Here is a 26,481-nt window from a genome sequence, read left to right on the forward strand (position 1 = left end):
TGAAGCTTCGGAAATAAATTATAATCACAGACAAACAAACATAACGCTCACAATAACATTCTGGGAATGTGTTCGCATTTGTCATGGTGGCACAACTGAAGCTTTAAGCAAGCCACTACATTTCGAGCTTAGCAGTGATGCCAGTTCTTTTTCAGGTCGATTTAGTAGATAACAGCTCGTGAGAATGATAAGGGGACCAAGACATATACAGTAATGACCCGATTTTGCCAGTCCTCTTTTTGAAAATCTCTTCTAATGCTCTAGGAATCCCATGCGATTTTTAGTGGTTTTATTGCACCTTAAACGCCCATCTTGAAGATGCATGAGAATAATTTGGAATAATGATTAAATCCCTAAAAAAGACGAAGCTTCTGTAGATTTCTCCTACGGATCCATATTTCTGCAAAATTCAATCAATTATATAGATCTATTGAAAATTTCGTAAGACTGACAGCTGACGCGTTGACAGCCCGAGGGAAAAGCAACTAGTGAAAATATTGCATGAACAAGGGATGCTCCGGTTGTAGAACAATGCTTGGGAATATGCATGATAGAGGGTGCTAGCACAGACAAACAGACATAACACTCGCAAATTGTTCATCGAACAAGCATTTAACGGACAATTTAAAAGTTTCGTAGTTGGTAGTACCGCCACCTGTGGCGCGCATAGTCAATTCCCTTGTGTTTGACGTTTACACACTACCGCCATCTGTTCAGCGTACTACCCACCACAGTGTACTCAACAGATGGCGGTAATGTTTAATGTTAATACGCTTGACGATATTTCTGAAGAATTAACTTCTAAGAGTTATGTCTGTTTGTCTGTGTTATAATGTTAGAAAATCCCTCTGTTGTTGATCGGTCGATTTTCGAAAAGGTGTATTTCAAAATTGATTCCCTGTCTGTCAGAAATAAGTCTGCTGGAATAGAGCTTTTTGACGTTTAATCGGCACAGACTACTGCACCATTTAAAGTGCACGAGTGCGAGCAAGAGGGAAATAGATTAGTGGGAAAACAAACCGTCCATTCATCCATGTGTGCTAGATAGAGAAAGATGATTAAACGTCAAAAAGGTCTATAGCAGGTTTAATTGAAAATTTCCCATCTGTCAAAATTAAGTGAAAATTCACCAAATGCAACACAGCCTTAAGCTGCTGGAGGCTGTGTTTCATTTCGTAAATTTTCACTTAAATTTCACAATTCGAAAGTAAATTATAATGTTCTAAAATCCCTCTGTTGTTGATCGTTCGATTTTGCAGAAGGTGTTTGTCAAAATTGATTCCTGGTCTGTCAGAAATAAGTCTGGTACCCCAGGTTTATTTGAAAATTTTACATCTGTCAAATTTAAGTGACAATGCACCAAATGGAGCACAACCTGAATGATATGATCCATTGTTTTTTTTTTGGCTTCCGTCAGAAGATTCTTGCGAGTTCCATTTGGAAAATTCTTCCAATTTCTCTTAGAAGTCCTACCAATTTTTCCAGGAAGTATCTTCCAACTTCTCCAGCAAATGTCTTCCAACTTCTCCCGGAAAATTCTCATTACTAATCACCTGAATTCCCTCGGAGGTTTTTTTTCGAACTTCACCCGGAAGACTCAAAAAAAAATCTTCTGGCTTTCCTCAGAAATTTCCACGGACTTCTCCTGAAAGTTTCTTCTATCATCCCCCGAAGATTCCTCTGACCATGGTGGTACAGCTTTGTCTCTATTTGGGCCAGGAGATCGCGGGGGGGGGGGGGGTGGATGCAGTTTTAGAGCAAGTGTAAAAAACTCGAACGCTGTCCCATACAAAAATCCAACATGGCTGATTCATGAATTTGACACATTAGAACACCTATATGTAGTCACCTTGCCTCTGACTTTCTCGGAAAATTTCCCAAATGAGTTGCAAAATTTATCGGGTCTGAAAGGTCTTCGTTTTCTGAGCACAACGATATTTTTTTCGAACCCATAGACTTTTATCTTGATTTATAAATCAAGATTTAACGCAAAATAATAACTTCACTGTTTGACACTAAACTAACAAATTGACAGCTTGCTCCCATACAAGGTCCCACTGAGGGGTGCTAAGATGGTGGTTTTTACTAATGCAATCGCTCTTATTTAAAATTGTTCCGGTGTACCAAAATTGATGAAATTTTGGATTTCGGTTCCATTTTGAATTCAGCTGGCGAATATGCATTCACCTCAATATCCTTAAAGAACCCAATTCGCTAGAAATTTCTTCTGACTTCATATGGATTATCCCGGGTTTTTTTCTGAATGATTGACCCAGCTAACATCAACTCTCGCTTATTTTTTTTTCCCAGCTCAAAGCCGTCTTGCTGAACACAAAGCTAGAGAATGTAGCCCACGCCGAGGTGAAATTCGACTCGGACCTGCCGGAGTTCCGTACCAGTGGCGGAGTAAACGCTGGAACTGCCAAAAACGAGTAAGTTTCCTCAAGGACTGCCTGAGTGCGGACTTCCACTAAACTAACAATCCGACCTTTTCAGATTCTTCGTCCAACCGGTGATGTGGGTCAAGGCCCTGGACATGGTGCTGGATCGGCTGGTTGTCCAGGGAGGCGACTTGAGCACAGTGATGGCCGTCAGTGGATCTGCCCAGCAGCACGGATCGCTCTATTGGTCCCGCAATGGAGTACATACGTTGCAGAACCTAGACGCAGACAAGTTTCTGCACACCCAGATCGACGATTCGGCCTTTACCGTGCACCGGACGCCGATCTGGATGGACAACACCACCGGGAAGCAGTGCGAGGAGATGGAAGAAGCCGTCGGTGGTCGGGAAAAGATGGTACAGATCACCGGGTCCAAGTGCTATGAACGCTTCACCGGGCCCCAGATTAGGAAGGTCTACGAAAAGCGACCGGATTGCTACAGAAATACGGAGAGGATTTCCCTGGTCAGTAGCTTCCTGGCATCGATTTTCCTGGGCGATGTGGCACCGATCGATCTGGCCGATGGATCCGGAATGAATCTGCTGGACATTCGGAAACGAACCTGGTCCGATGTTTGCCTGACGGCTTGTGCTCCTAACTTGGAAGCGAAATTGGCAAGTCCAGTGCCGACCAGCTCGGTCATCGGAACGATCGGACAATTTTTTGTCCAGAGATACAATTTCAATACCGCTTGCAAGGTGGTCGCATTTACCGGCGATAATCTATCCGCCTTGGCTGGGATGGTGATCGGCGAAGACTGGCTAGCGCTATCGCTGGGAACCAGCGATACCATCATGATGAATCTGAACGAGCCTTCAAATCTGACCGAAGGTCACGTGCTAGTGCATCCAACCGACGGTGGATTTATGGGCTTGCTGTGCTTCCGCAACGGTTCCCTAGTCCGGGATATCTTCAAACGTGCTGAAGCGAATGACAACTGGGAAAATTTTAGCGAACTGCTTGACTCGATGCCACGCGGGAATTTCGGCAACATCGCTCTGCACTTCATCAGTCAGGAGATTCTACCGTCAGTCAAAGGCTCGCTCCGTTGGAACAAATCATCCACCTTGGACGAACCGGAGCTGGCCAAGGGGGTGCTGAAGTTCAGTTCACCGCAAGCCGAAATTCGTGCCCTGGTCGAAGGGCAGATGCTATCCAGAAAGGCATTTGCATCCGAAATGGGCTTCAGTTTCGGAGAGAACACCCGTATCCTGGCCACGGGTGGAGCTTCCGCTAACAAATCAATCCTCCAGGTCGTTTCCGATGTGTTCAACGCCCCGGTGTACACTCAGCAGACCACGGAAGCCGCCCTGGTAGGAGCTGCCTATCGGGCCAAATATGTCCTGGAGGCGTCCCGCGCCAAAGACGTCGGCAAAGGACTAGAATCGTACTTCAGATATATAAGGGATCTTCTGCCGGAACATAGCGTCAGCAGGATTTGTGATCCCGCTCAGGACAGTAGTGACATCTACGATCGGACGTTGGAGCGCTACCATCAAATGGTCAAGTACATGATGGATCATCAAGATTAACAAGCCAGAGGGAGAGAGATTAGACGACATTCCACGAAAAAAACATTCCAGCTTTTGTAATACCAATTCGAATACGGGCTTTCTTTCCTTCACAACGAACAAGACTTACGAGCTTGGCGCAATACGCTAATAGTAGTAGTAGTTTATTACTTTGTTATAGATATTACGTTGGATTTTTATATGTATAGAACGATAATAAAATGTTACATTTTGCTACTGCAGGGCTGCCACCCTTTTCCGAGGAAACAAAATGCCACGATGTCAGTTGTAATTTGAAGCATTATTCTGTCCTTACCTGAGCGAGGTGAAGAATGAGGGTGATTACTTTTTGCGGCCTCCACGTTCCTTCAGCTGCAGATGGACCGTGGCACCGCTCAGCAGATTGTAGTACGCAACGGTGTTGCTGTCCTTGAAGAACATGCCCTGGAATAGAAAGAATGATGTTTGTTAGTAAATTGATGGAAAAAGTACTGGAGATATTTCTTAGAGTGTGGTAACTCGGTTCGGTTTGCCGGTATTGGCCTAAAAAAAATAAACAAATTTTAGATTTTACATCTCAAAATGTCATGAAACTTTACGTAGTTGCTCGCTAGGGGCAACGGACCAAGTTTGTGCTGGAATTCGGCCATTTTGATTCCCATCTTAGGGTCCATCTTAACCCATTAACCCTAATAAAAATACCATAAACGAACGATAGCCCTTTTTGATGTTTAATCGTCTTTCTCTGTCTAGCACATGGAGATTAATGGATGGTTTGTTTCCCCACTAATCTAATTCCCTCTTGGTCTCACTTCTTTTTTCTTCTTGATTTGTTGTCCGTTGATCTTGTTTTCCGTGCACCAATGCTAACGACGCCAGGAAGGCAGCTCTCCCACACCTAGACCCTACCTATCGACCCAGCAACTCATGAACCGGGGACCAACGGCTTTACTTCCCTTCCGAAGGAAGACGTGATCAGAGATGTTATGTCTCAGAACATCCCGGCGGCGCCGACTGGGATTGAACCCAGGCCTGCTGGGGTGAGAGGTAATCACGCTTACCACTACACCACCGGCGCCGCTAGTCTCACTCCTTCAATTGAAATGGTGCACGCTATTTCAAAACTACCCAATTTTGTGTAGAATTAATTATATGATTTGAGTAGTAGCTATACTGAAGATCCGAGAGATGTCGCTCCTTCAATGGTAGGAAAATCATTTTTGCAGTATAGACGAGTGCACGGGTGAACTTTTGTTCATCTACTGAAAAAAATTTGACACAACAGCGGGGCCCTGTTTACTAAAAATGAACACATGAATAATGCTCACGCAACATTTGAAAAGGGCATATCAACTTTTGTAAATAATTTGCTAGATCCTTTCCACGAGAACCGAAGTGCGTCCACGCAAACCAAGAGCACTATCGGAAAGGGGGGAATTTCCCCTACCCGATGGTGATGTTAGTTTGCGTAGGCGTATTCGGTTCGCGCAAAAAAGGCTTAACAAGTTTTGTGTACGAAAGTTGATAGGCCGGTTTCAAATGTTACGTGAGTATTATTCATGTGTTCATTTTTAGTAAACAGGGCCCCGCTGTTGTGTCACTTTTTGTCGAGTGAGTGAACTCAAATCCATCCGTGCACTCGTCTATGGAGAATATCAGAAAATCCACGATTTGTGACTAAACATTCTTTCACAAAAGGAAACAAATAAACGAGTGTTTACCTTTTCACCATAGTAATGTACTCGTGCAATTTTTGTGCATCTAAACTGCCCATAAAGACGATAATGAATAAAAACTGAAAATTTCCATGCATTTCCAAATGGTTTCCTACACGGTAAGAAAAAAGTACCCAACGGCCAGTTCACTTTTACCTACTTTTGACTAGTTTGTCTCATTTTCTCCTTCTAATGTTGTCAAAAAAGAAGGAGCAAAACCACCCAACAGGGGTAGTAAAGTGTGGGAACCCAACGTTGGGTATAATCATATTTACCTACTGTTGGGTACAACTAACTTACTTTTGGTTAAAAAGCTAGTGGAAAATTCCATACGAACTGCACACAAGTAAATCAAAATTACTTTGACCCGCTTTACCTACTTTTGGGTTCCTGCACTATAGTGCCGAGATGAGTGAAAAGAACTTAATTTTGGGTACTTTTTTCTAACCGTGTACCATTCCCATACATTCGAAGTGACTGGCCCTCTGAATGTGGATGATGTCAAAAACAACAAAACATGATTAATTAACCCAGATCGCTCAAAACTGAACCTACCTAATAATGGGTAAACCACGTAAACTATGTTGGGAGTGACAAGTTGACAAATGAACAAAGTCGATCGGATTCATGTCGATGTTGTCCATCTTTCAACTCGTCACTCCCAACATAGTTTACCCAGTTTTGGGTAGGTTCAGTTTTGACCAATCTGGGTGGATTCTACCCAAATTTGGGTAGTTTTGAAATAGCTTGTATAGCGTATTGAGATTTTCACGTCCGGTTGTATGGGTGCGATATTTGAGAGCGTGTTAGTGAAAATCCAAGGAAAATACATAACAAATCGCTGTCAAACTTATTTTGACAGATCAAATTTCATAGATTTTCTAGGTTAATCAGAGTAAAATAATAAACAACTTTACACGGCGATGCTCCCGCTACACTAATAGAATTCCGCACATTTTTATTGACGAATTTCCATGTAAAATTCCACATGATTTTCATTTGACCACACATAAACAGAATCCACCCAGAAGCACACATGAAATTTATGAGTCAAATGAATAGTATGTGTGGTTACACATGGCTTTTATGTGTGCACATATTAAGTATGTGTCCGACACATAGATATCATTTCAGTGCCAACATTTCAAAGGGGCGTAATTGCTTTTGTAAACAATGGCTTTAGTCGTCGATTTCTCGTAACTAAAAGCTCGCCCCACCAAATTAACAATGCTATCTGGTAGAAGAAACATTCCTCTACCAGTTGGTGTCATTATTTTTCATGAGTGAGCTTTTATTCGCGAGAAATCAACGGGTAAAGCCATTGTTTACAAATGCAATTACGTCGCTTTGAAATGTTGGCACTGATTTGTTGATCACATTGCAAAAATTCATGTGTGGGACACATAAAAACAATCTTTGAAATTTTATCAGTGTAGTGTGCGTGCGTTATTCGGACAGACTATGGCTTATATCATGTAATATAGGCTGGCTTGCAATGAGCACTCATATATAGGATTTCCAGTGAAAACTAGATGTATGAGTGCTCATTGCAAGCCAGCCTATATTACATGATATAAGCCATAGTCTGTCCGGGGTATAAGCAACAACGATTTTAAATCGGCTCACTACTTGACTAGCCTATTGGTCCCAAGCAAACGATTAACGTACCCCATTCTAGTCGAAATTCTAGTACTACGCAATGTTTGTTTTGATTCGCTATGAAAGTTTGACAGATGAAATGAGGGGTTAGTGGATTTTCCTATGTTTCGAGGGGTGAATCGATTAGCTTGGGACCGAAGAGAGTACCAGAGCTGAGCCAAAAAGTTGAGCAAGTTATTTCGGGACTTTCTGGTCTTATACCCCGTTCACATTACAACGTATATCACGTGATATACGCTGTCTTGCAATGAGCACTCATACAACTAGTTTTCACTGGAAATCCTTTGTATAAGTGTTCATTGCAAGACAGCCTATATTACGTGATATAGGCTGTAATGTGAACGGGGTATTAGAGTTACCTCTATGGTTATAACATTGATTGTTGTTATAACTCTGTAGTCTGAACGTTTTATAAGACTAGTAGGTCCCGAAGAAACGGGCTCAACTTTTTGGCTCAGCTCTGGTACTCTCTTCGGTCCCAAGCTAATCGATTCACCCCTCGAAACATAGAAAAATCCACTAACCCCTCATTTTATCTGTCAAACTTTCATAGCGAATCATAACAAACATTGTGTAGTACTAGAATTTTGACTGGAATGGGGTACGTTAATCGATTTGCTTGGGACCAATAGGCTAGTCAAGTAGTGAGCCAATTTTAAATCGTTAGTTTCCACCGGTTGTTATAACCACAAACGAAGTGACAGACGACTAACTGGCGAAGAAATCCATTTAAATAATGTGGTTCACTGTAACAGAATTTTATTGGAAGCTTGTGCCATCATCCACCAGATGGGTTAGTTTTTTTGTTTTGATTTGAACAAAGTTGATTTTGTGTACAATGATTCCTTGACAGTGTGCAAAGAGTGCGTATCATTTTATCATTTTTTAATGCATTTCAGTTTTGAGTAGAGTGAAAGAGATAGAACCAAAACATTCTAGTACATTTGGTGAAAATGCTAGTTCAATCTAGTAGTAGTGTTGCCATGTGGTACAATCCAGTAGTAGTAGTGTTGCCATGTGGTACACTGAAAAATTGCAATAGCAGGTTAGTCACCAAAGTTTTCGAGCCGCTCCGTCTGTCACTTCGTTTGTGGTTATAACTCTGTAGTCTGAACGTACTATTACCATAGAGGTAACTCTAAGACCACTGAGTCCCGAAGAAAATCATTATTATTTTTGGCTCACTCAGTACCAGAACAACGGTCCCAAGCAGTCCCAAGCTATTTCACTCACCCCTGCATGTTCTGCATGAATCCACACACCCCTGATGTTATCTGTCAAACTTTCATAGCGAATCAAAACAAACATAGTGTAGTAATAGAATTTCAACTAGAATAGGGTACGTTAATCGTTTGCTTGGGACCAATAGGCTACTAAAGTGGTGAGCCAATTTAAAATCGTTAGTTTCGTATTGATTGTTGCTATTACCAACAATCAATACGAAACTAACGATTTTAAATTGGCTCACCACTTTAGTAGCCTATTGGTCCCAAGCAAACGATTAACGTACCCTATTCTAGTTGAAATTCTATTATACTACACTATGTTTGTTTTGATTCGCTATGAAAGTTTGACAGATAACATCAGGGGTGTGTGGATTCATGCAGAACATGCAGGGGTGAGTGAAATAGCTTGGGACTGCTTGGGACCGTTGTTCTGGTACTGAGTGAGCCAAAAATAATAATGATTTTCTTCGGGACCCAGTGGTCTTAGAGTTACCTCTATGCTATTACCAACCGAAGAGAGTACCAGAGCTGAGCCAAAAAGTTGAGCACGTTTCTTCGGCACCTTCTAGTCTTAGAGTTACCCTAATAAAAAATAACCATAAACGAACGATAACCCAAATCATTGAATTATTCCACAAATGGTTTGGATGATACCCAGAACACGTCGTTAAGCAAATTAACCATACAATTTTTATTAGGGTACCTCTATGCTATTACTCTGATCGGGCTTTTCCGCTGCCGCTGCCATTCCGTCTGTCATTGCGCTTGGGCCTTAAGAATTCCATAAGAACCACTTATGAATTTAGCCACAAGAAATTGGTATGAATTTCATTGATTTGCCTGTTCATTAACTGTTGAACCCCTAGGTTCGACTTACAGCATTTACTTCACTGCGAATGCCGATCAGGCAACACTTCCCATTTGACAGTTGTTCAGTTCCACTGTAACCCGAAGACGACAATGAAATTCATTCCTTCTTGTTTTGAGCTAGAGAACACTAGTGTTTCATTATTACTCCGAGCCCCTGTTCCAAGAACTGTGTCTGCTAACAGGTTATGTGCTCAGCTTTGGGGCCAAGAGAAACAAGAAAGTGCGCGTAACGTATTCCGGATTTGAGGTTAATTCTTCGCGCAAGAAAATGGATTTTTCGAAAGTGAACGTTATCCGATTGAACAATCGGAATTATTCGTGGTCGTTTAAAGTGCAGATGCTGATGAGGCGTGAGGGAACGTGGATCTACGTTGACCCGGGTGTACCACCGAATCCGGTCACCGGAGAATGGCAAGAAGGTGACTCGAAAGCAAGAGCAACCATAGCGCTGCTGGTTGAGGACAACCAGCATAATCTCATTATGGCAAAAATGACAGCGAAAACTACGTGGGATGCGTTGAAGGCCTACCATCAGAAGGCAACGCTAACGGGCAAAGTTTTGTTGCTGAAGGAGATTTGTAGTGCAATCTTCAGAGAAGGTGAAAGTATGGAGCAGTTTCTTTACGAAATGGAGGAGCTCTATTCACGTTTGGAGAATGCCGGAGAGAGGCTGTCGGAATACATGCAAGTGGCAATGATCCTGCGAAGCCTTCCGAAAGCTTTCGACTCTCTCACTACTGCGTTAGAAAGTCGCTCGGATGAGGAGCTCACGATGGAGCTTGTCAAATCAAAGCTCATCGATGAAAGTGAAAATTTGTCGGAAGACAGAGTGCTAAAAGTCATTAGCGATATGAAAACGGCTGTTGTGTGTTATTTCTGTGGTAAAGCTGGCCACAAAAAGTGGAGCTGCAAAGATTTTTTTGGCACAGAAAAGCAGCGAAGAAAACGGCAGCAGGAAGAAGAAACTGCAGAAACCAGAGCAGAAAGTGAGACAAGTGCGCGAAAACGATGCAAAATCGTTCACGTTTCACGATTCTGGGCGGAATCGATAAACACTGCTTGTTATCTACAAAATCGTTAACCTTCAGCTGCTGTAGGACGAACACCGTATGAGATCTGGCATGGTAGAAAGCCAGACCTTAACCACTTGCGACTTTTCGGATGTAGTGGTTACGTATTGGTTCCCTCCGTGAAACGCAAGAAGCTAGACGTCAAAGCCATTAAAATGACGTTTGTTGGCTACTCATTGGAACATAAAGCGTACCGAATGCTGGATACTCGTACCGGGGAAATCAAGATCAGCCGTGACGTATGATTTTTGGAATTTGGAGTTGGATCAAAGGAGGAACAGTCGATTGAAAACCAACAGCGGTTAGTAAAACCGACAAGTCCTACTGGCACTGATAGCATCGAATGGAATATGCAGGATTTTTCTAAGCTACCGAATGTTCCAGAAGATGCAGAATCAGACGATTTCTACGGTTTTGATAACGAGGAAGACGAATAGCCTGAAGGATTGTTCGAAGGTCATGGCATCGATCTACTACGTGGTCTTTGGGAAAGCGATGACGAAGAGAATTCTGTAGTGAGTGAAGAACCACAATTGCAACAAGTGCGTCGGTGTTGCACCAGTGCGATATTCGGCAGAAGTGTATCTAGCGATGCAGAACATAATAGAGCCAAGGTCATTTCGAGAAGCAGTGTCATGTCCGCAATGCGCTGAATGGAAATCTGCAATGGACGAAGAAATAATGTCGCATCGTGAGAATGGAACCTGGGAGCTAACGGAGCTTCCATTACATCGCAAGGCCATCGGTAGCAAGTGGATTTATAAATGCAAGGTTGATGAGAATGGTGAACTTGTGCGCTTCAAGGCACGCTTAGTAGCGCAAGGTTTCTGCCAAAAATACGGGTCTGATTATGACTTAGTATTTGCACCCGTGGTAAGATAGGTGACGTTCCGGGCAATGTTGACGTTAGCTAGTACGAGGAAAATGTTAGCCAAACACGTCGACATAAAAACCACCTACCTTTATGGGCAGCTTCAGGAGGAGATATATATGCGGCAACCTCCTGGATACGAAAGCGGAAACAAGGACGAAGTTTGTCGACTACGACGCAGCTTGTACGGGCTAAAACAAGCCGCTCGTGTTTGGAATCAGCGGATCGATGAGGTGTTGAAGTTCATGGGGTTCCATCAATCAAAGGCTGACCCGTGCCTCTACATAAAGGACACAGCAGGTACGTACACTTTCCTTTTGATTTACGTCGACGATATTATCGTAATTTGCGTGACTGAGGAAGAATTTGCCAATATCGCTAACGCCCTGAACGGACAGTTTAAAATCACTGTGATGGGAGACCTCAAGTTTTTCCTCGGGATCCAAGTTCGGCAGGAGACCGGTCAATATCGCGTCAATCAACGGGCGTACTTGAGTCGTCTTTTGGAAAGATTCGGGATGAGCGAGGCCAAAACATCGAAAGTGCCTACGGATCCTGGTTTTCTCCAACAAAAGGAGGAGACGAGTAGGAGACTTGAATCCGTTGAACAATATCAAAGTCTCATTGGAGCTTTGTTGTACGTAGCCGTGAGTACTAGACCAGACATTTCGATTGCAACCTCGATCTTGGGACGACGCGTTCAAGCGCCAACCGAAGGCGATATCTTAAGAACACGATCGACTTGGAGCTCTGCCTTGGGTGTGACAATACGCAACTGGAGTGCTTTGTTGACGCGGATTGGGCCGGTGATGTGTCCGACCGCAAATCAAGTTCCGGATACCTCTTCAAGTTTCACGGTGGCGTTATTGGATGGGGCTGTCGTAAGCAGAAGTGCGTCGCTATGTCAAGCACCGAGGCCGAATACATCGCACTAGCGGAGTGCCTCCAAGAATTACAATGGATTCACAAGCTTATGGAAGACGTCGGAGAACAGCTGGATTACCCGATACCTGTCAAGGAAGACAATCAAAGCTGTATCGCCTTAACGAAAGTAGACCGGAACGAGAAGAAATCCAAGCATATAGATACGAAGTACAGCTTTGCAAACGATCTGGTTCAGGAAGGCATCGTGCAGCTGCAATACTGCCCTCAAGCATGGGAAAATTCATTCACTCGCGCGAGCAACACAGAATCAAAATAGCCATTCTCGCCTACAAACAGATTGCCGAACGAGTGTAAATTTTTGCTACCAAGTGACTCTGCAGCTCGACTCAGAACTGACAGCAATAGAAGGAAAGAAGGATAAACTGAAAGGCAGCCGAACAATTTTCTCTAGCTAGGTAGAACCAGATTGAATGCGTAAAATCCGAATGCTAACGATTTAAATAGCCGAGTCAGATAGTTTTTGGCTCACTGATTTAAATTAGTTGAATTGGCCACAGCAGTTTTAAGTTTTAATGTTTATGTGTTACAGTGTTTCTCGATATTAATAGCGATTTAAATGTGTCAATGTATGTTTAAAGCTAAAAAATAAAAAGTGATTCTTTCTGCAAAATTCTCATTCAGCTCACTCAGCAGAATGCAATCGTAAAAGGCTCAGCATGGAAAAAATAAAAAGAGAGGAATCATCCACACTACTACACTCAGAATCATTCATGTTACGCTCAGCTGTCTGTTTTCCTCAATTCTGCATTCATCGAAGAAAATAGAAGCAATGCGAATACGAACGAAATCAGTGCGGCTCGCACAAGCTGCTGTTTGTTTCTGATGTTGTATGCGTGTGAGTGAGTTGAGAATGCAAAATGGAACGATTTTTCCCATGCTTGACTGCCCTACTGAATATATGGAAGCAGACTTACTGACCAAACCATTACAGGCAGTTAGGTTGAAGAATCTACGAAGGGCGATTGGTGTCAAACCGATCAGTGTTGAGGAGGAGTGTTGAACCCCCAGGTTCGACTTACAGCATTTACTTCACTGCGAATGCCGATCAGGCAACACTTCCCATTTGACAGTTGTTCAGTTCCACTGTAAACCGAAGACGACAATAAAAATTCATTCCTTCTTGTTTTGAGCTAGAGAACACTAGTGTTTCATTATTACTCCGAGCCCCTGTTCCAAGAACTGTGTCTGCTAACATTAACTACGTAGACGGTTTTTAGGGTTCTTGACCCCTCCCTGCGTAGACAATTGTCCATATAAAATTTTATCAATTTGTATGGGCCGTGGATAATTGTCAACCCACTCCCCCCCCCCTAAACTGTCTACGTACTTTATGAACAGCCCCTTATGAAAAATAATGTTGACTAAAAAATAATAAAATGGAGCATACTGGAACCGTATCATGCACGTTGAGGTTACGGGTCCCATGTGCTGACCACTCGTGTTTCAACGCTTGGGTAAATGAAATGGTTAAAGGCGTTTAAGAGAGCTACCTCACGTTAGTCGAGCCTTATGAAATTCTTAAGTTTATTTGCCTCAGTGAAAGTCAAAGGCCCAAGCGCAATAGGGGCGGAAGCGGAACGGGAACGGCAAGTTTCACAGTTATAACAAATGACATCAAGATACATCAAGATGTTTTCAATCCGACAAGTTGGCTTACTCAGATCGGGCTTTTCCGCTGCCGTTGCCGTTCCGCTTCCGCTGTCATTGCGCTTGGGCCTTAACCGAAGTCGATTTGGTTCCAATCAGGGGGAACGACACTTCAGGATTATCCCATTTTTACCCAAACCTCTCATATAATTTTCAACGTGCACCAAAATTTCAATCCAACCTATCTATTAGAGCAACCGTAACGGTACGCTGCTAAACTCATTTTAGCAGCCCTCATCATAGCGCAGCTACCGTATCGGGGGTTGCCATACGAGTAACTAAAATAGCAGTCGGCTTCTCGGTGAGAAGCGCGCTACCAAATTTAGCAGCGCGATAGCAGCGCGATAGCAGCGCGATAGCAGCGCGGGAGAAAGGTTGCTATTCGTAGAAATGTCAAAATGCTCACTACCGGTACGGACAAAGGCGAGTAAATTGATAACCGCGATAGCAGCGACCGGTGTGGAGAAGAGTGACTAAACTAAAATGAGAGCGCTGTGCGCTGTTAAAATAGTCGCGCAAATGACAATGACCGTTACGGTTGCTCTTAGGTTTTGCACCGTCGGGGTTAACCTCAGTCTGATGACAGTTCAGTGGTACTCTTTACGTGGACTTAGTCGTTTTTTTCTTGGGTAGATTTTCTCGATAATTTTTCAGACTGCAGTGAGATGTAAACCACACTTCTGCATTGTCCACGAGCAACATCCTTTCACCGCGCTGTTCCTCGACAATTTTCAAGTTAAAATTCGGAAATTTTAGAATTTGTTTTTTCGAAAAAACGACTAAGTGCTTGTAAACAGTACCACTGAACTGTCAAAAAGGTTCAGCCTATTAACACTGAGTTCATTTGTGACGTCACGCTGCAGAACCTAATTCTTTCTATTCCCAACTTATCCCTTCTGCATGCACACAAATTGTCAAGCAAGCCGTGCAGTTTCTCGAAGTTTTCAGGTCGACCGCGAAGCACTCTGCCATACTCACTGTCAGTTTACAACACTCTCCACAACAAACACCACGTATGTCAGCTGGCCATGCCGGTAAAAAATCGGTGCGAAAACTAAAAAAAGATGACGGACCATTCGTCTATAATCGGTCTCGGGGGCAAAAAACATCAAGTGCATCACGGAGGAGACGGCAACGCACATCCATTTCCCGGACTCAAACCGATCGAATTCGACGGATAAGAGCCCGGGAAGCATGGAAGTTACCGAACAGGCGCGAAGCAACTGTTGATTTCGTTCGAACTGCTGATTCTAGCCCCGGGAAAAGCCTTACCTACGACAAGCAGGTGGAAAAGGAATTCAGGTCATTTTTTCCACTCGGCCCAAGTTTTACTCGTCTCTGCTGCTGGTAAAGGGTTCGGATAAGAAAGAGCTAATGGTGAAGTAAGACACCCACTGGCTGATGTATTTCTGTGCGAGAATATTGCGGATCAAATTCCCGTCCAAATACAGCTGGGAATATTAACCGGAACCTTGTAATCCATCGCCATCACCCGTTCCTCCTACTGTGCAGTTTCGACCAATTCGGTGCGGAACCGTTTTCTGCACTTGAGCTGTGAGCTTTGGTTTATTATAGTTGGGCGGTGTCCCGAGCGGTGTCCATTAATTCCGTTTCGCTAAAAATCAATATTGTTGACCCCCCCCCCCCCCCAGTTGGAACAAAACGTTACACTGAAAATGACCCCCCTCTATTTATTACGCAACGCTCTATACCTATACTATAAATTGCTTTTTGACGTAATCACCTTCCGATCAAAATAGTTTTCGATGTTACTTAAGTCACCCAATTTCTATGGAGATGCCGTTTGACTTAAGTAACAGCGCTGAGAAACCCGTGAAAAGTGTACGTTCGTCGTTTCGCTTTTTCATTATTAAAGTGAATAAATCGAACTGTTTGTTGCTAAGATGATTTCGGTGGTCCTAAAATGATGAATGGGCTGCACGTAAGGAGACGTAATTGATAATTCTCCTGAATATCCTGATAAATACACTTTGACTTAAGTAACAATAGGGGCCACCAAACGACGTATAATAACTTTTGACTCAAAAACCAGTATTTTTTAGCATGAAAGCTAGCGATTTGCATTTGTATGATTAAAACCCTGCTAAATATGCTAAACATTGCTATCAGATTATATGTGTTTACTTGGAAATAGGAATAACTTTTCGGTCATCAAAACAAAACTTTATTTTTCTCAGATCGGTGCGAATGTTACTTACGACATAATGAAAATTTGCTCTTGATATCATCAAATTCTGGCAGGCAAACCAGCTCCTGTCATTTCATAAAATGGACTATTGCCTGATCTATTCCCATCTATTTTTTCTATCCCTGCTCTATTTTCGTCAACACGACACACTCAAAAAAAATCCCATCAATTATGTTTTTCCCCAAAAATCCCAAGTAATTACTAGACTGAAAAAATACATCCAAATGAGTGTCGTTCCCCTAGTTCCAACTAGTTTTCAATCCGACAAGTAGGCTAATCTAAGCATTTGCAAGTCAACCTATCCTTAAATTGGGTTCTTTAATTTTGAAAAATATATCGGTTTTTATATCCAGACGAATTCGAGATTTGGGCGTAATTTCTTTTGTAAACAAACACGTTGTTCGCCGATTTCTCGCAAATAAAATCACAATCTCGAAAACTAACATTACAATCAGGTAGATGAACGATTCCTTTATGATTGGGTATAGTTTTTTTTTTGCGAGATTGAGCTTTTATTCGCGAGAAATCAGCGATTAAAGTGTCTGTTTACAAAAGTAACTACGCCCAAATCTCGAATTGCTCCGGATATATCATCTGAAAGAGCTTCGTTATCTGACCACAGCGTTATTTTTTTTTTCGAACCCACACACTTTCATCTCGATTTTTAAATCGAGATTTAAAGCAAAATAATAACTTCACTGTTTGACATTAAACTGACAAATTGACAGCTCGCTCCCATACAAAGTGACGCTAATAAGGTGATTTCTGCAAATGTAATCGTTCTTATTTAAAATAGTTCCAGTGTAAAAAAAAATTGATGAAATTTTGGGTTTGGGTTCCATTTTTAATGCAGATTTCGAATATGCATTTACCTCAATACCCTTAAAGAACCCAATTGTTGTAATCTGAGCCCTGTATGTTTTTCAGACAATTTTCAAGTAAATATCATCATTTATTTGGAGGACAGTCATATGGAATGGATGCTCATCAGATGATGACGAATTCAACCATAAGGAAATCATCCGAAGTTCGACAGCAAAGGGCTCTAGGGGAGTCTCACTTTTAGAATGCCCATTGCATCAACCATTCAGTGGGATGTGAACATCAAAACAAAGTATGCGCTTTTTCGGTGACACTTATAAATACACACATGCATCGAAGATAAAGATAAACACAACAGGAAAAGAAAACTCGGTGTAGAGAACTCACGAAAATCTCCCTGCAACCTTCTCTGGCAGCAAAGAAACTCTCCAACGGAATCGTGCAAAAGCTCCCTCCGGAATTATCCCTGCCAACATCAAAATCACGCAAAACCTGCTCCTCCACCTAAAACACGAGAAAATACCGTACAGATTTCCTTTCCGTTGGCAGCACCGAAAATCACCACCGTGAATGCGAGAAAACTCCGTCGAAACTGAAATCTCCGCTGGCAGAATCAAAAAACCTCCACCATGTGCAGAACCTGTTCCGTTGAGAACGTGAGAAAACTCCGTTAAAATTCCCTGGAACCTCGGCTGGCAGCATCATAAATCGCCACCGAAACCGTGGCCTTGATCGCAAGAAAAAGCCATCGAAATTTCGCATTTTTTATGCAATTGTAATATATTTATTTGTCAACATCAATAGACTCACTGTAGCCCCAATGTATTTTAGTCAAACCAAGTCAAACGTAATCCTGGTGGATGAACCCTTTATCAGAACAAGACAAAGTTCTTAGAACCTTCGTTGGCAGCTACTAGAATCGTCTTCGAAAACATGCAGAATTTAATTCGCCGAGAAGGCAAATAAAAATCCGTTGAAACTTCTAGGAACTCCCGCTGGCAGCATCCAAAATCACCGAAATCACGCGGAACTTCGTCCATCGATAAAGGGGGAAAATGCCTGGAGCTTCCGTCTGCAGCATCCAATCTCTTCACTGGTATTGTGCAGATCCTCTTTCGCCGACAATGCGTGCAAACTTCGTCGAAAGTCTCTGGGAACCTCCGTTGGCAGCATCTGAATTTTCCAGGGAAGTTTCGACGGAGTTTTCAGATATTCACGGCGAAGAGGGTTCCTAGAGATTTCGGTGCTACCAAAGGAGCTTGATTACGTACCTACTGGGACCTTACGCTTGCTCTCAACTGGCACTTACAATTTAGAATTTTTCACCTAGACCGAACCGGGAATCGAACCCAGCCTCCTCCAGCATGGTGTTGCTTTATAGCTGCGCCTTCACCGAGATGCCCCAAGAGAGGTGCATTTTGCCAGAATCTGCATGTACATGCATACGTACTTCGACGGAGTTTTCTCGCGCTTTCGGTGGAGGCGGCTCTGCACGATTCCGGTGGAGATTTTTAATGCTGCCACCGGAAATTTCAACGGATTTTTTTCTGCGCAATAATTATTTTCTCAAGTCAAGAGTGTGGATTTGAGCGAACTGAAGTGAACAACAAAACAGGGCAAAACTTTTCAGTGGGAGGTGTCACTTACAACTTCACGCAGCCTAAAATGCACTGATTTTTTTTGTTGCCTGTATAGAGATCGAAGCGAAGCGAAAATCTCATACAAAATACTGCATTTTTCACCGGCGTGAAAAACGCAATTGGCAAATATTTCGCTTCGCTTTGAACTGTAAACAGATACGATCCAGCGAAATCTAATGTTGTGGATCGCATCTTTTTCGCTTACGTTTATTTTTTTTTCGCGCATGCAGCGCTCGCGAAAAGAACAGCAGCTAAGCGAAAAGTTGACGTTTCGGGAGAGCGTATCTGTCAGATTTTCACTTCACCGGAGGTGTAAACTGATCGATTTCGTTTCACATGAACTATAAACTGCGAAAAAAGGAACCTGAAAAATGTTCCACGAACATTTTTTCACAACCTTTTTCGCTAGCGAAATTTCATGATTTTTCGCGTGCTTCAATTTTCGTTTCGCTTCGATCTGTATACTACACTCAAAAAATTCCACACGCCATCATCATGTGTCTCACACTTAATTTTGCGCTTATTGTGAAACACATCCATTTCATGTGTGAATCTTATGCTATGAACCATGCCTGAACACTATCGATTTGAATTGTGACACACTTGGATTCTATGTGCCTCATATGGTGATATCAATAGCTTTGCACACCATAGTTTAATATTCTACAATATTCTACTTTATCGACTTCTACTTTACCGACTCTAAAAATGAATCGACAAATAGGGGAAATGTCTCTAACGTTGGCCTATGGATCTAAGATTGGGCCCATCGCTAAAAAACTGCTGTTTATCAATTTTATCTAGATGAACGCGTTATTGGGACGTTACTAATGAATATTTTAGGTTGCTATTGAAAATTTAGTCGATTGCTGAATTTATGTATGGGCCCAAATTAGGGACACTTAGGCCGGCATTACCTGCATTTCCCCTATATAAACAAAACTGCCAGAGGTCAGAGCTTTCACATATCTTTTTAATTGGTCTGATTTTGGATTCGATCATGAACTGTTGGGGTGTGCTGCTGCCAGGGTCTTCGTTCGATCTCACTGTGCCACGGTTGTTCTCATATATGAGGCGGGTTGATAGGAAAAAGTCACAACTCTTGTTTTCGATGTTTACCTTTCTGAGCAAGCAATTCACATCGTATTGAAATGCAAAACACTTTAAATCCATCTGTTTTGAACAGTAGCGTGATTCAATGTGCAATACACTTGAATAGATAGTGAAAACATTTCAACATTTCAAAGTTTGAAACACTATAAATTAACGTGTATAACACATTGAACCAAGGTGAAAAACACTTAAAGTAAATGTGATTATGCATTTAAAAAATCAAGTGTTTAAACACTTCGATCAAACGTGTGAAATTTGTTGAGTGTAGGCTTTATAATAAATGCACCTCAAGTGATCTGCCCCTAGAAAGGGCTCGAGTACACTGATCCAAAACATCCGCAATACTTCGAATGATTATTGCATTGCTCGAGCCCTTTAACAATATGCATTCGAATTTCGGATGATTTTCTTATGGTTGAATTCGTCGTCAGATGATGAACATCCATATGACTGTCATCCAAATACAGGATGATTTTCGTTTGAAAATTAGCTATAAAACATACGGCACTCAAAGGACAAACATTTAAGAATAGTGTGACATGCAAGTCCTTTTAATTAGATTTATAATTTGATTATCTACAATTCCATACTGCATAGGCATAAAGCCATTCCATTATGGATACAAAAATTTTACGTGGTGGAGAAAACCTCCTCCACCACGAAATTAGCCAAACATTGGTTTTCATCCTTTACCTATGTTCGTAACAGCTCTGATTGCGATGCATATGCTTCCAGCTCGTTTATCAGCTCAGATCAGCAAATGACATTCTATAGAATTATTTACATCATCGTTTTGAATGATTTGCGTTATGGGGCTGAACCAATACCATATGCATTTCAATTTAGTATGACAGTCATTCTGCAGAGAGCATTACGCACTTCAACTGAAGGCCCTATCCCTTCTCATAACAATTTTCATCCTGTATTCGAGAGGAAAGTCATCTGATTTCAAAACAACCCTCATCCGGTTGCAGCTATCATTCGAAAAAGCGATTTCGGTCTTTTGTTTTGAATGGTCTGAGGTTTCATTCGATCAGAGGATGATGTTTGTGTACAGTGTAATACAATAATCAGTCGAAGTATTGCGGATGTTTTCGTTCAGTGTACCCTGATCAATCCTGATTTTTTATCAAGGTTTTTAAAAATTATACCTGGCAACGCTGTTCGTTAACTTGACGCCCTCGGATTCGTAACTGCGATTTGCCTGATTTGTTTTTGCTAGTGAAAAAAAAGTGTATTCGACGATTTTACGGGAACTTTGATATTCGTAAGTACCTAGCAGTTTTATGGTGTTTATCGATCGTCCCCACAAATACATTTTTTTTTCTGGTCTATCGCACAGATCTGTGGAACGAAACCCATTTTAACTGCAAACTAAAATGGCGTCTACGGCTACCAAATGGTCATCGATCAAAACCAGTGGAAAATTGGAATCGATAACATTTAAGTACGATTGGATCATTCAGGACTGTTCGCATTCCATGGCTGTTAGATTGGATAAATCAAAAGTTGTGTATTCAGAAGTATTCGAAACAGATCCTAATGCTAATTGGCAAGCCATTTTTGCCATCAACTCAAACCAAGAAGTGACGTGTGGTTTAAAATTTCTTGGGTGTTCGGTGTTTGGTCCTTTTTTTTCAACGTATGTTGAATTTTATTGCTCGGTGAAAAAGGACTCCTCAATTATAACTCTTTTTGAGCCGTTATTCCTGATATTCGATTCAAACCATGTTGAGCATAAATCTGGAAGAATGTTGAGTGGATATCTGGACACATTTTTGGCAAAAATTGGACAAACCCTTAATGAAGTGAAGATTACCTATTGCATTACTACAAGAAAGGTTGAACCTTTCATCATTCCCCGTGGCCAGCTATTGCGAGACTTGGGTGACAATCACAAAATCCGAGAACTTACTAATGTTAAGCTGGAGGTCCAAGGGTCATCCTTTAATGCGCACAAGGAAATTCTGTCGGCCCGCAGTTCAGTGTTCCGTGCAATGTTCAACACCAACATGGTGGAAAATCAGCAAAATAAGGTAAAGATCTGCGATATGCCTAGGGCAGTATTCAAGCAGTTGCTGTCATTTATCTATACGGATAAAGCTAAAATTGATAAAGATGCGGCTGCCTGTCTGCTATCAACTGCTAACATGTATGATCTGGAGCGACTTAAGGCAGCGTGCGAACATGCCCTTTTCACGTACATTAATGCTTCGAGCTCCATCCAAACTCTGATTCTTGCAGAGAAATATAATGGTCAACAACTGAAGACCCACACACTGCGTTTCATCCAAATCAATGCCGACGAAGTTATGCAAAGCAGCGGTTGGAACACTTTGATCGACAACCATCCGCAATTGCTGCTCGAGGTGTACCAAGCAATGGCAAACAATAATTAGTTCTGAGCTGTAAACCCTAACACTCTAATGACTCTTAATGATAAATAAATATAAAAAAACAAACTCGCTATTTTTGTTCAATTGTAACCTAGAAAGAAAATCCAACTAATATCATATTGCCGTATCTAACCGCCCGACTACCAATGCCCTCACCCGAAATACAAACGAAACTCACCTCGTAGAAGATCTTCTGCTTGGCCGGTGGCATTCCGGTTTCGGACTGCAGCTTGCCCTTCAGCACGCTGACCGCGTCGGTCAGCTGCAGCTGCATCGCAATGGTCTGCCCGTTCAGCTTCCACTCGCTCTTCTCGGTAAGATTCGGACACTGGACCTGGATCGTGACAGGGCCCTTGTGCCGCTGCATGAACACACTTTCCTCGATGAGGTGGTCTTCTGTGCGCGATTTCTTGTTCAGAGGTTCATCCTGCTCGGGACCATCCTGCATATTGGGAGCCGGAGGCATCGTCGGGACGCCGTGCGGTGGCATCGAAGGAACTCCGAAGCCCACCTGGAACGGTGGAGGCATCATCGGGGGTGGTCTCATCGGCATACCCATCTGCATCATCATCGGTACCGGTGGCGGAGGGGGGGCTTGTACGGCCTGATGATGCGGTGCATGCTGCGGGACTTGGATCGGCTTCGGCGGTTGTGACATCTGTTGGGAAGCAGTGGCTTGCGTCGGAGGTTGCGGAGCCGATGGTTTCGGCGGGGCAACGGCCACCGTTCCGGGGATCGGTTTCGGTCCAATCTTTTCCTTCTCTTCATCCGTGATGAGTCCCTTGCTCTTGTGAATCTGATGAATCTGAGCCTCCAGAGTTATGTTGGCCCGGGCCGCACGAGTAGCCGCTTCCACACTGGAAGTATGACCGTCCCATGTTACGCGGTCGTCCTTCTTGGTTTCCTCCTCTCCCAGTTTCTTACCGATGGCAGCTTCCTCGTCACCGACACCGAAAATATCGGTACGACGTTCGGCCAGCTGCTTAAGACTAGCCTCGATGGCCGCACCCGGAGCGTAAACATTTTCCTGAGCGACCTTTTCGATATGCTTATCACGCTGTTCGACCCAGCGAGGATCCAGCAATCCAATACGCATGTGTTCGGCAACCTTGGAAGCCGGAATTTTTTCTCCAGTGATCGGCGAAATAAGATAATCGTCCCCGGTTGAAACCGGAGGTTTCTGCACCTTTTGGGCCTGTTTTGGATCGTACTTTTTGACAATGACCTTGTCGTGGGTTGGCGGAGCAATCGGTGGCGGCTGAGGAGCAGCCGATGTGACTTTGCCTCGTCCTGGACGTTCCGGTTCATCCTCGTCGCTGGAAGAGGACGATTCGTCCATGTCCTGAATTTGGTTGTTATCCTTGCGTGATCCTTGTCCCACGCGATTCTCCATCTTGGACAGCTTAATGCCCACATTGCCCACTGGACGATCATCGTCACTTTCCTCGGATGACTCGATCTGCATCTCAATGTCGTGATCCTCCTCGTTCAATCGCTCCTCCATCAGCACTCGAGCTCCCACCTCATCCGGAGTCGTCGGCGGCGGAAAATTGCCACTCTCGTACGGCTGATAATCTACCACCTCCACCACCACAAAATCATGCCAATCGATCTGAGCATATGCAATCCGTTCCCTCTCCACCTTCTCCTCCTCCCTTCTTCTCTGCATCTCCTGATGTTTGTTCCAGTTAGCCCGATACTTGACCTGCTCCAGCACCACATTCATACTGCTCCGCCCGGGGGCGCTCTCAATCTTCAGTTTGTTCATCAAATCCTTCGGCGGAACCAAAATCTTCGTATATTGCTCCAACAACTTTGTAAAGTACTGAAACAGTGAATGCTGTGGCCGCAGGAAATCAAACTGATAGTTTCTCTGCTCCCGGTTCATCAGATTGGTCAGGAACAATCGCCCATTTCGGGCGACAAACTGTGCCGTCAGCTTAACGATGTCCAAGTCCAGTGCCGAAATCGACGGGGGATCAGCAATAAACTCAAACTCCGGTGGCGGGTCCTTCGGAACGAACTGCTCTTCTCGCACGGCCTTCAGCAGTTCCTGTTGCTTCTGCTGGGCCGCCACACTGGCCGCGCTCTTCAGCTGCTGAATTCCGGCCGGAACGACTGCCAAGCTGACATCGTTTCGCCCATCCCGGATCTCCTGCACCTTGTGCTGGTAGTACGCATGGTACGGATCACCCGGACTCAAAAAATTAAACTTCGGATTGCCCAACTCATTCTGCCGGATACGGCTCGCAAACTCCGGTCCGTTTCGTGCCACGAAACTGGCCGTTTTGTCGACAATATCTGAAACGAACGGAAACAGAGACTGACGATTGCAAACGAAAACAAAGTCCGACGAACCTCAAAGACCACTACTTACTGCGAACCTCCGGTGGAGGATAGATAATGCCGACAATCGGCCCGGACAGGGTTTGATCGGGTTTCTCCCCATTGGTTTCGGCTTCCGGGGGGCTCTGGGCAATGACGTCGGTCATTTTGCGGCGGAATCGAGCGACGGGTTTCGATAAAATCTGAAATTATTGATTGCTAATAAACCGAAAAACGTAACAAACCCGGCTGGCGTCGGAAAACTATTTTGACAAGTACGGCCAAGAAGTTCGATTACCGAGGTGAAGCAATCGGTTAAGCTGTGTGAGTGAATCCAATGTCATCACTAGTTGCGTTACGTTTTTTTTTTTTGGTTTGCCACACGGTAAGAAAAAGTTCCCAGCGGCCAGTTCATTTTTAACCTACCTAAACAATATTAATTTTAAAAATATTCCCTATTACAATGATGATTGATTTTATTTTCATATATTATAAGAATTCTTTGTGGACGAAATAATTTATATATTAAGCATTCATTCGTTTCTATCGAAATGGGCACACAGCAAAAAAAATGGTATATCGATAACAAAAAGCAGATACAACATTACATCAATGGATGTAATTTTGTTCGCAAAATCGATGTACATCGTACAACGTTATAATAGATCAGTGCACGGTCCCTAACCTCACTTTTTGCTCCCTATCATTTTGCTTCTGAGTAAAAGAGATAGCAACGAATGGGAGCCAAAACAAACCACCCAAAACTGTCAAAACTTACGGGTGAGAGAAGAGTGCGGCAAATCTTCGTGAACTGATCAATACACAACCGATGGATTCGCCTGGTTGCAGCAGTTTCGATGTAATATTCAACAACTTTTTTTTTTGTGTACGGTTTACTCAGTTGACAAAATGTCATAATCTGAGTAACCGTTACCCAGTTTCCTCCATAGGACCGTTTACTCAAATTTAAGTAAAAGCTTACCCATTTTTGGGTAACTTCCCTTTTGGCTGAACTGAGTGATTTTCGACTTAAAAATGAGTAGCCTCATAAGAGCACCCATACCAACAATCAATACGAAACTAACGATTTTAAATTGACTCACTACTTGACTACACAGCAAAAAAAAATGTAATATCGATCAATGTAAAGCTGATGTATGAAATAATGATGTAATAGCAAAAAGCAGATACAGTATTACATCAATGGATGTAATTTTGTTCGCAAAATCGATGTACATCGTACAATGTTATATTACACAACCGATGGATTGACCTCCCGCATAAACACGAACTATAAATTGACCTTACCGATAATGGTTATAAATTGTTTATAATCCCTCCTTAACTTTAACTGAAATGGTTTTGGAACCTTACATGAACGTTTGTGTGATAAAGTTTTAACCTTATGTATTATGGTTTTTAGGAAGCGGACCTTACAAATAATGGGTTGTTAAGAACCATTACCATTTCAAATTCTTGTTTTCTCCATAAATTTTCGGAAAAAGAACTATATTAGAACGTTTTTACTTATGGTTTGAAAATATTAATGGTTATGGTTATGGTAGTCAGTAAGTCCCATGAATGGTTTTGTAACATCGATCAACTTTATGTGGAATATATCGCAAATTGGTTGCCTGTAAATTAATAATTATCAGTTCGCGATATATTCCACGTAAAGTTGAGCGATAATACAAAACGATTAATGGACCTTACTCACTACCATAACCATAATCATTAATGTTCTCAAACCATAAGTAAGAACGTTCTAATATAGCTCTCTTTCCGAAAATGTATGGAGAAAACAAGAATTTGGAATGGTAATGGTTCTTAACGACCCATTATTTGTAAGGTCCGCTTCATAAAAACCATAATACATAAGGTTAAAACTTTATCACACAAACGTTTATGTAAGGTTCCAAAACCATTTCAGTTAAAGTTTAGGAGGGATTATAAACAATTTATAACCATTATAGGTAAGGTCAAGTGATGGTTTGCGTTTATGCGGGCTGGTTGCAGCCGAT

The 26,481-nt window shown here is 42.6% G+C and overlaps 2 protein-coding genes across 2 annotated transcripts in view; one reads left to right on the forward strand and one right to left on the reverse strand.

Annotated features, from left to right (window-relative positions):
* The window catches only part of LOC135700003 (xylulose kinase), a 17,226-nt gene extending 13,032 nt beyond the window's left edge, over positions 1-4,194 (forward strand). The window contains exons 2-3 of the mRNA XM_065220361.1: positions 2,311-2,432; positions 2,497-4,194. Coding sequence (XP_065076433.1) covers positions 2,311-2,432; positions 2,497-3,973 — 1,599 coding nt within the window. The 3' untranslated portion in view covers positions 3,974-4,194. The remainder of the gene's footprint in view (positions 1-2,310; positions 2,433-2,496) is intronic.
* On the reverse strand, positions 4,079-24,701 carry Sf3a1 (splicing factor 3a subunit 1). Its single transcript, XM_065220360.1, has 3 exons — positions 24,513-24,701; positions 22,314-24,436; positions 4,079-4,396 (listed from the first exon to the last, which is right to left on the reverse strand). The coding sequence occupies exons 1-3, from the start codon at positions 24,625-24,627 to the stop codon at positions 4,295-4,297; spliced, it is 2,340 nt and encodes a 779-aa protein (XP_065076432.1). The 5' UTR covers positions 24,628-24,701; the 3' UTR covers positions 4,079-4,294.
* Between the last annotated feature and the right edge of the window lie 1,780 nt (positions 24,702-26,481).

The sequence above is a fragment of the Ochlerotatus camptorhynchus genome, unplaced genomic scaffold, assembly GCF_037179485.1.
Source record: "Ochlerotatus camptorhynchus isolate MF236.1 unplaced genomic scaffold, CSIRO-AGI_Acam_v1.1 ptg000124l, whole genome shotgun sequence".
NCBI lineage: Eukaryota > Metazoa > Arthropoda > Insecta > Diptera > Culicidae > Ochlerotatus > Ochlerotatus camptorhynchus.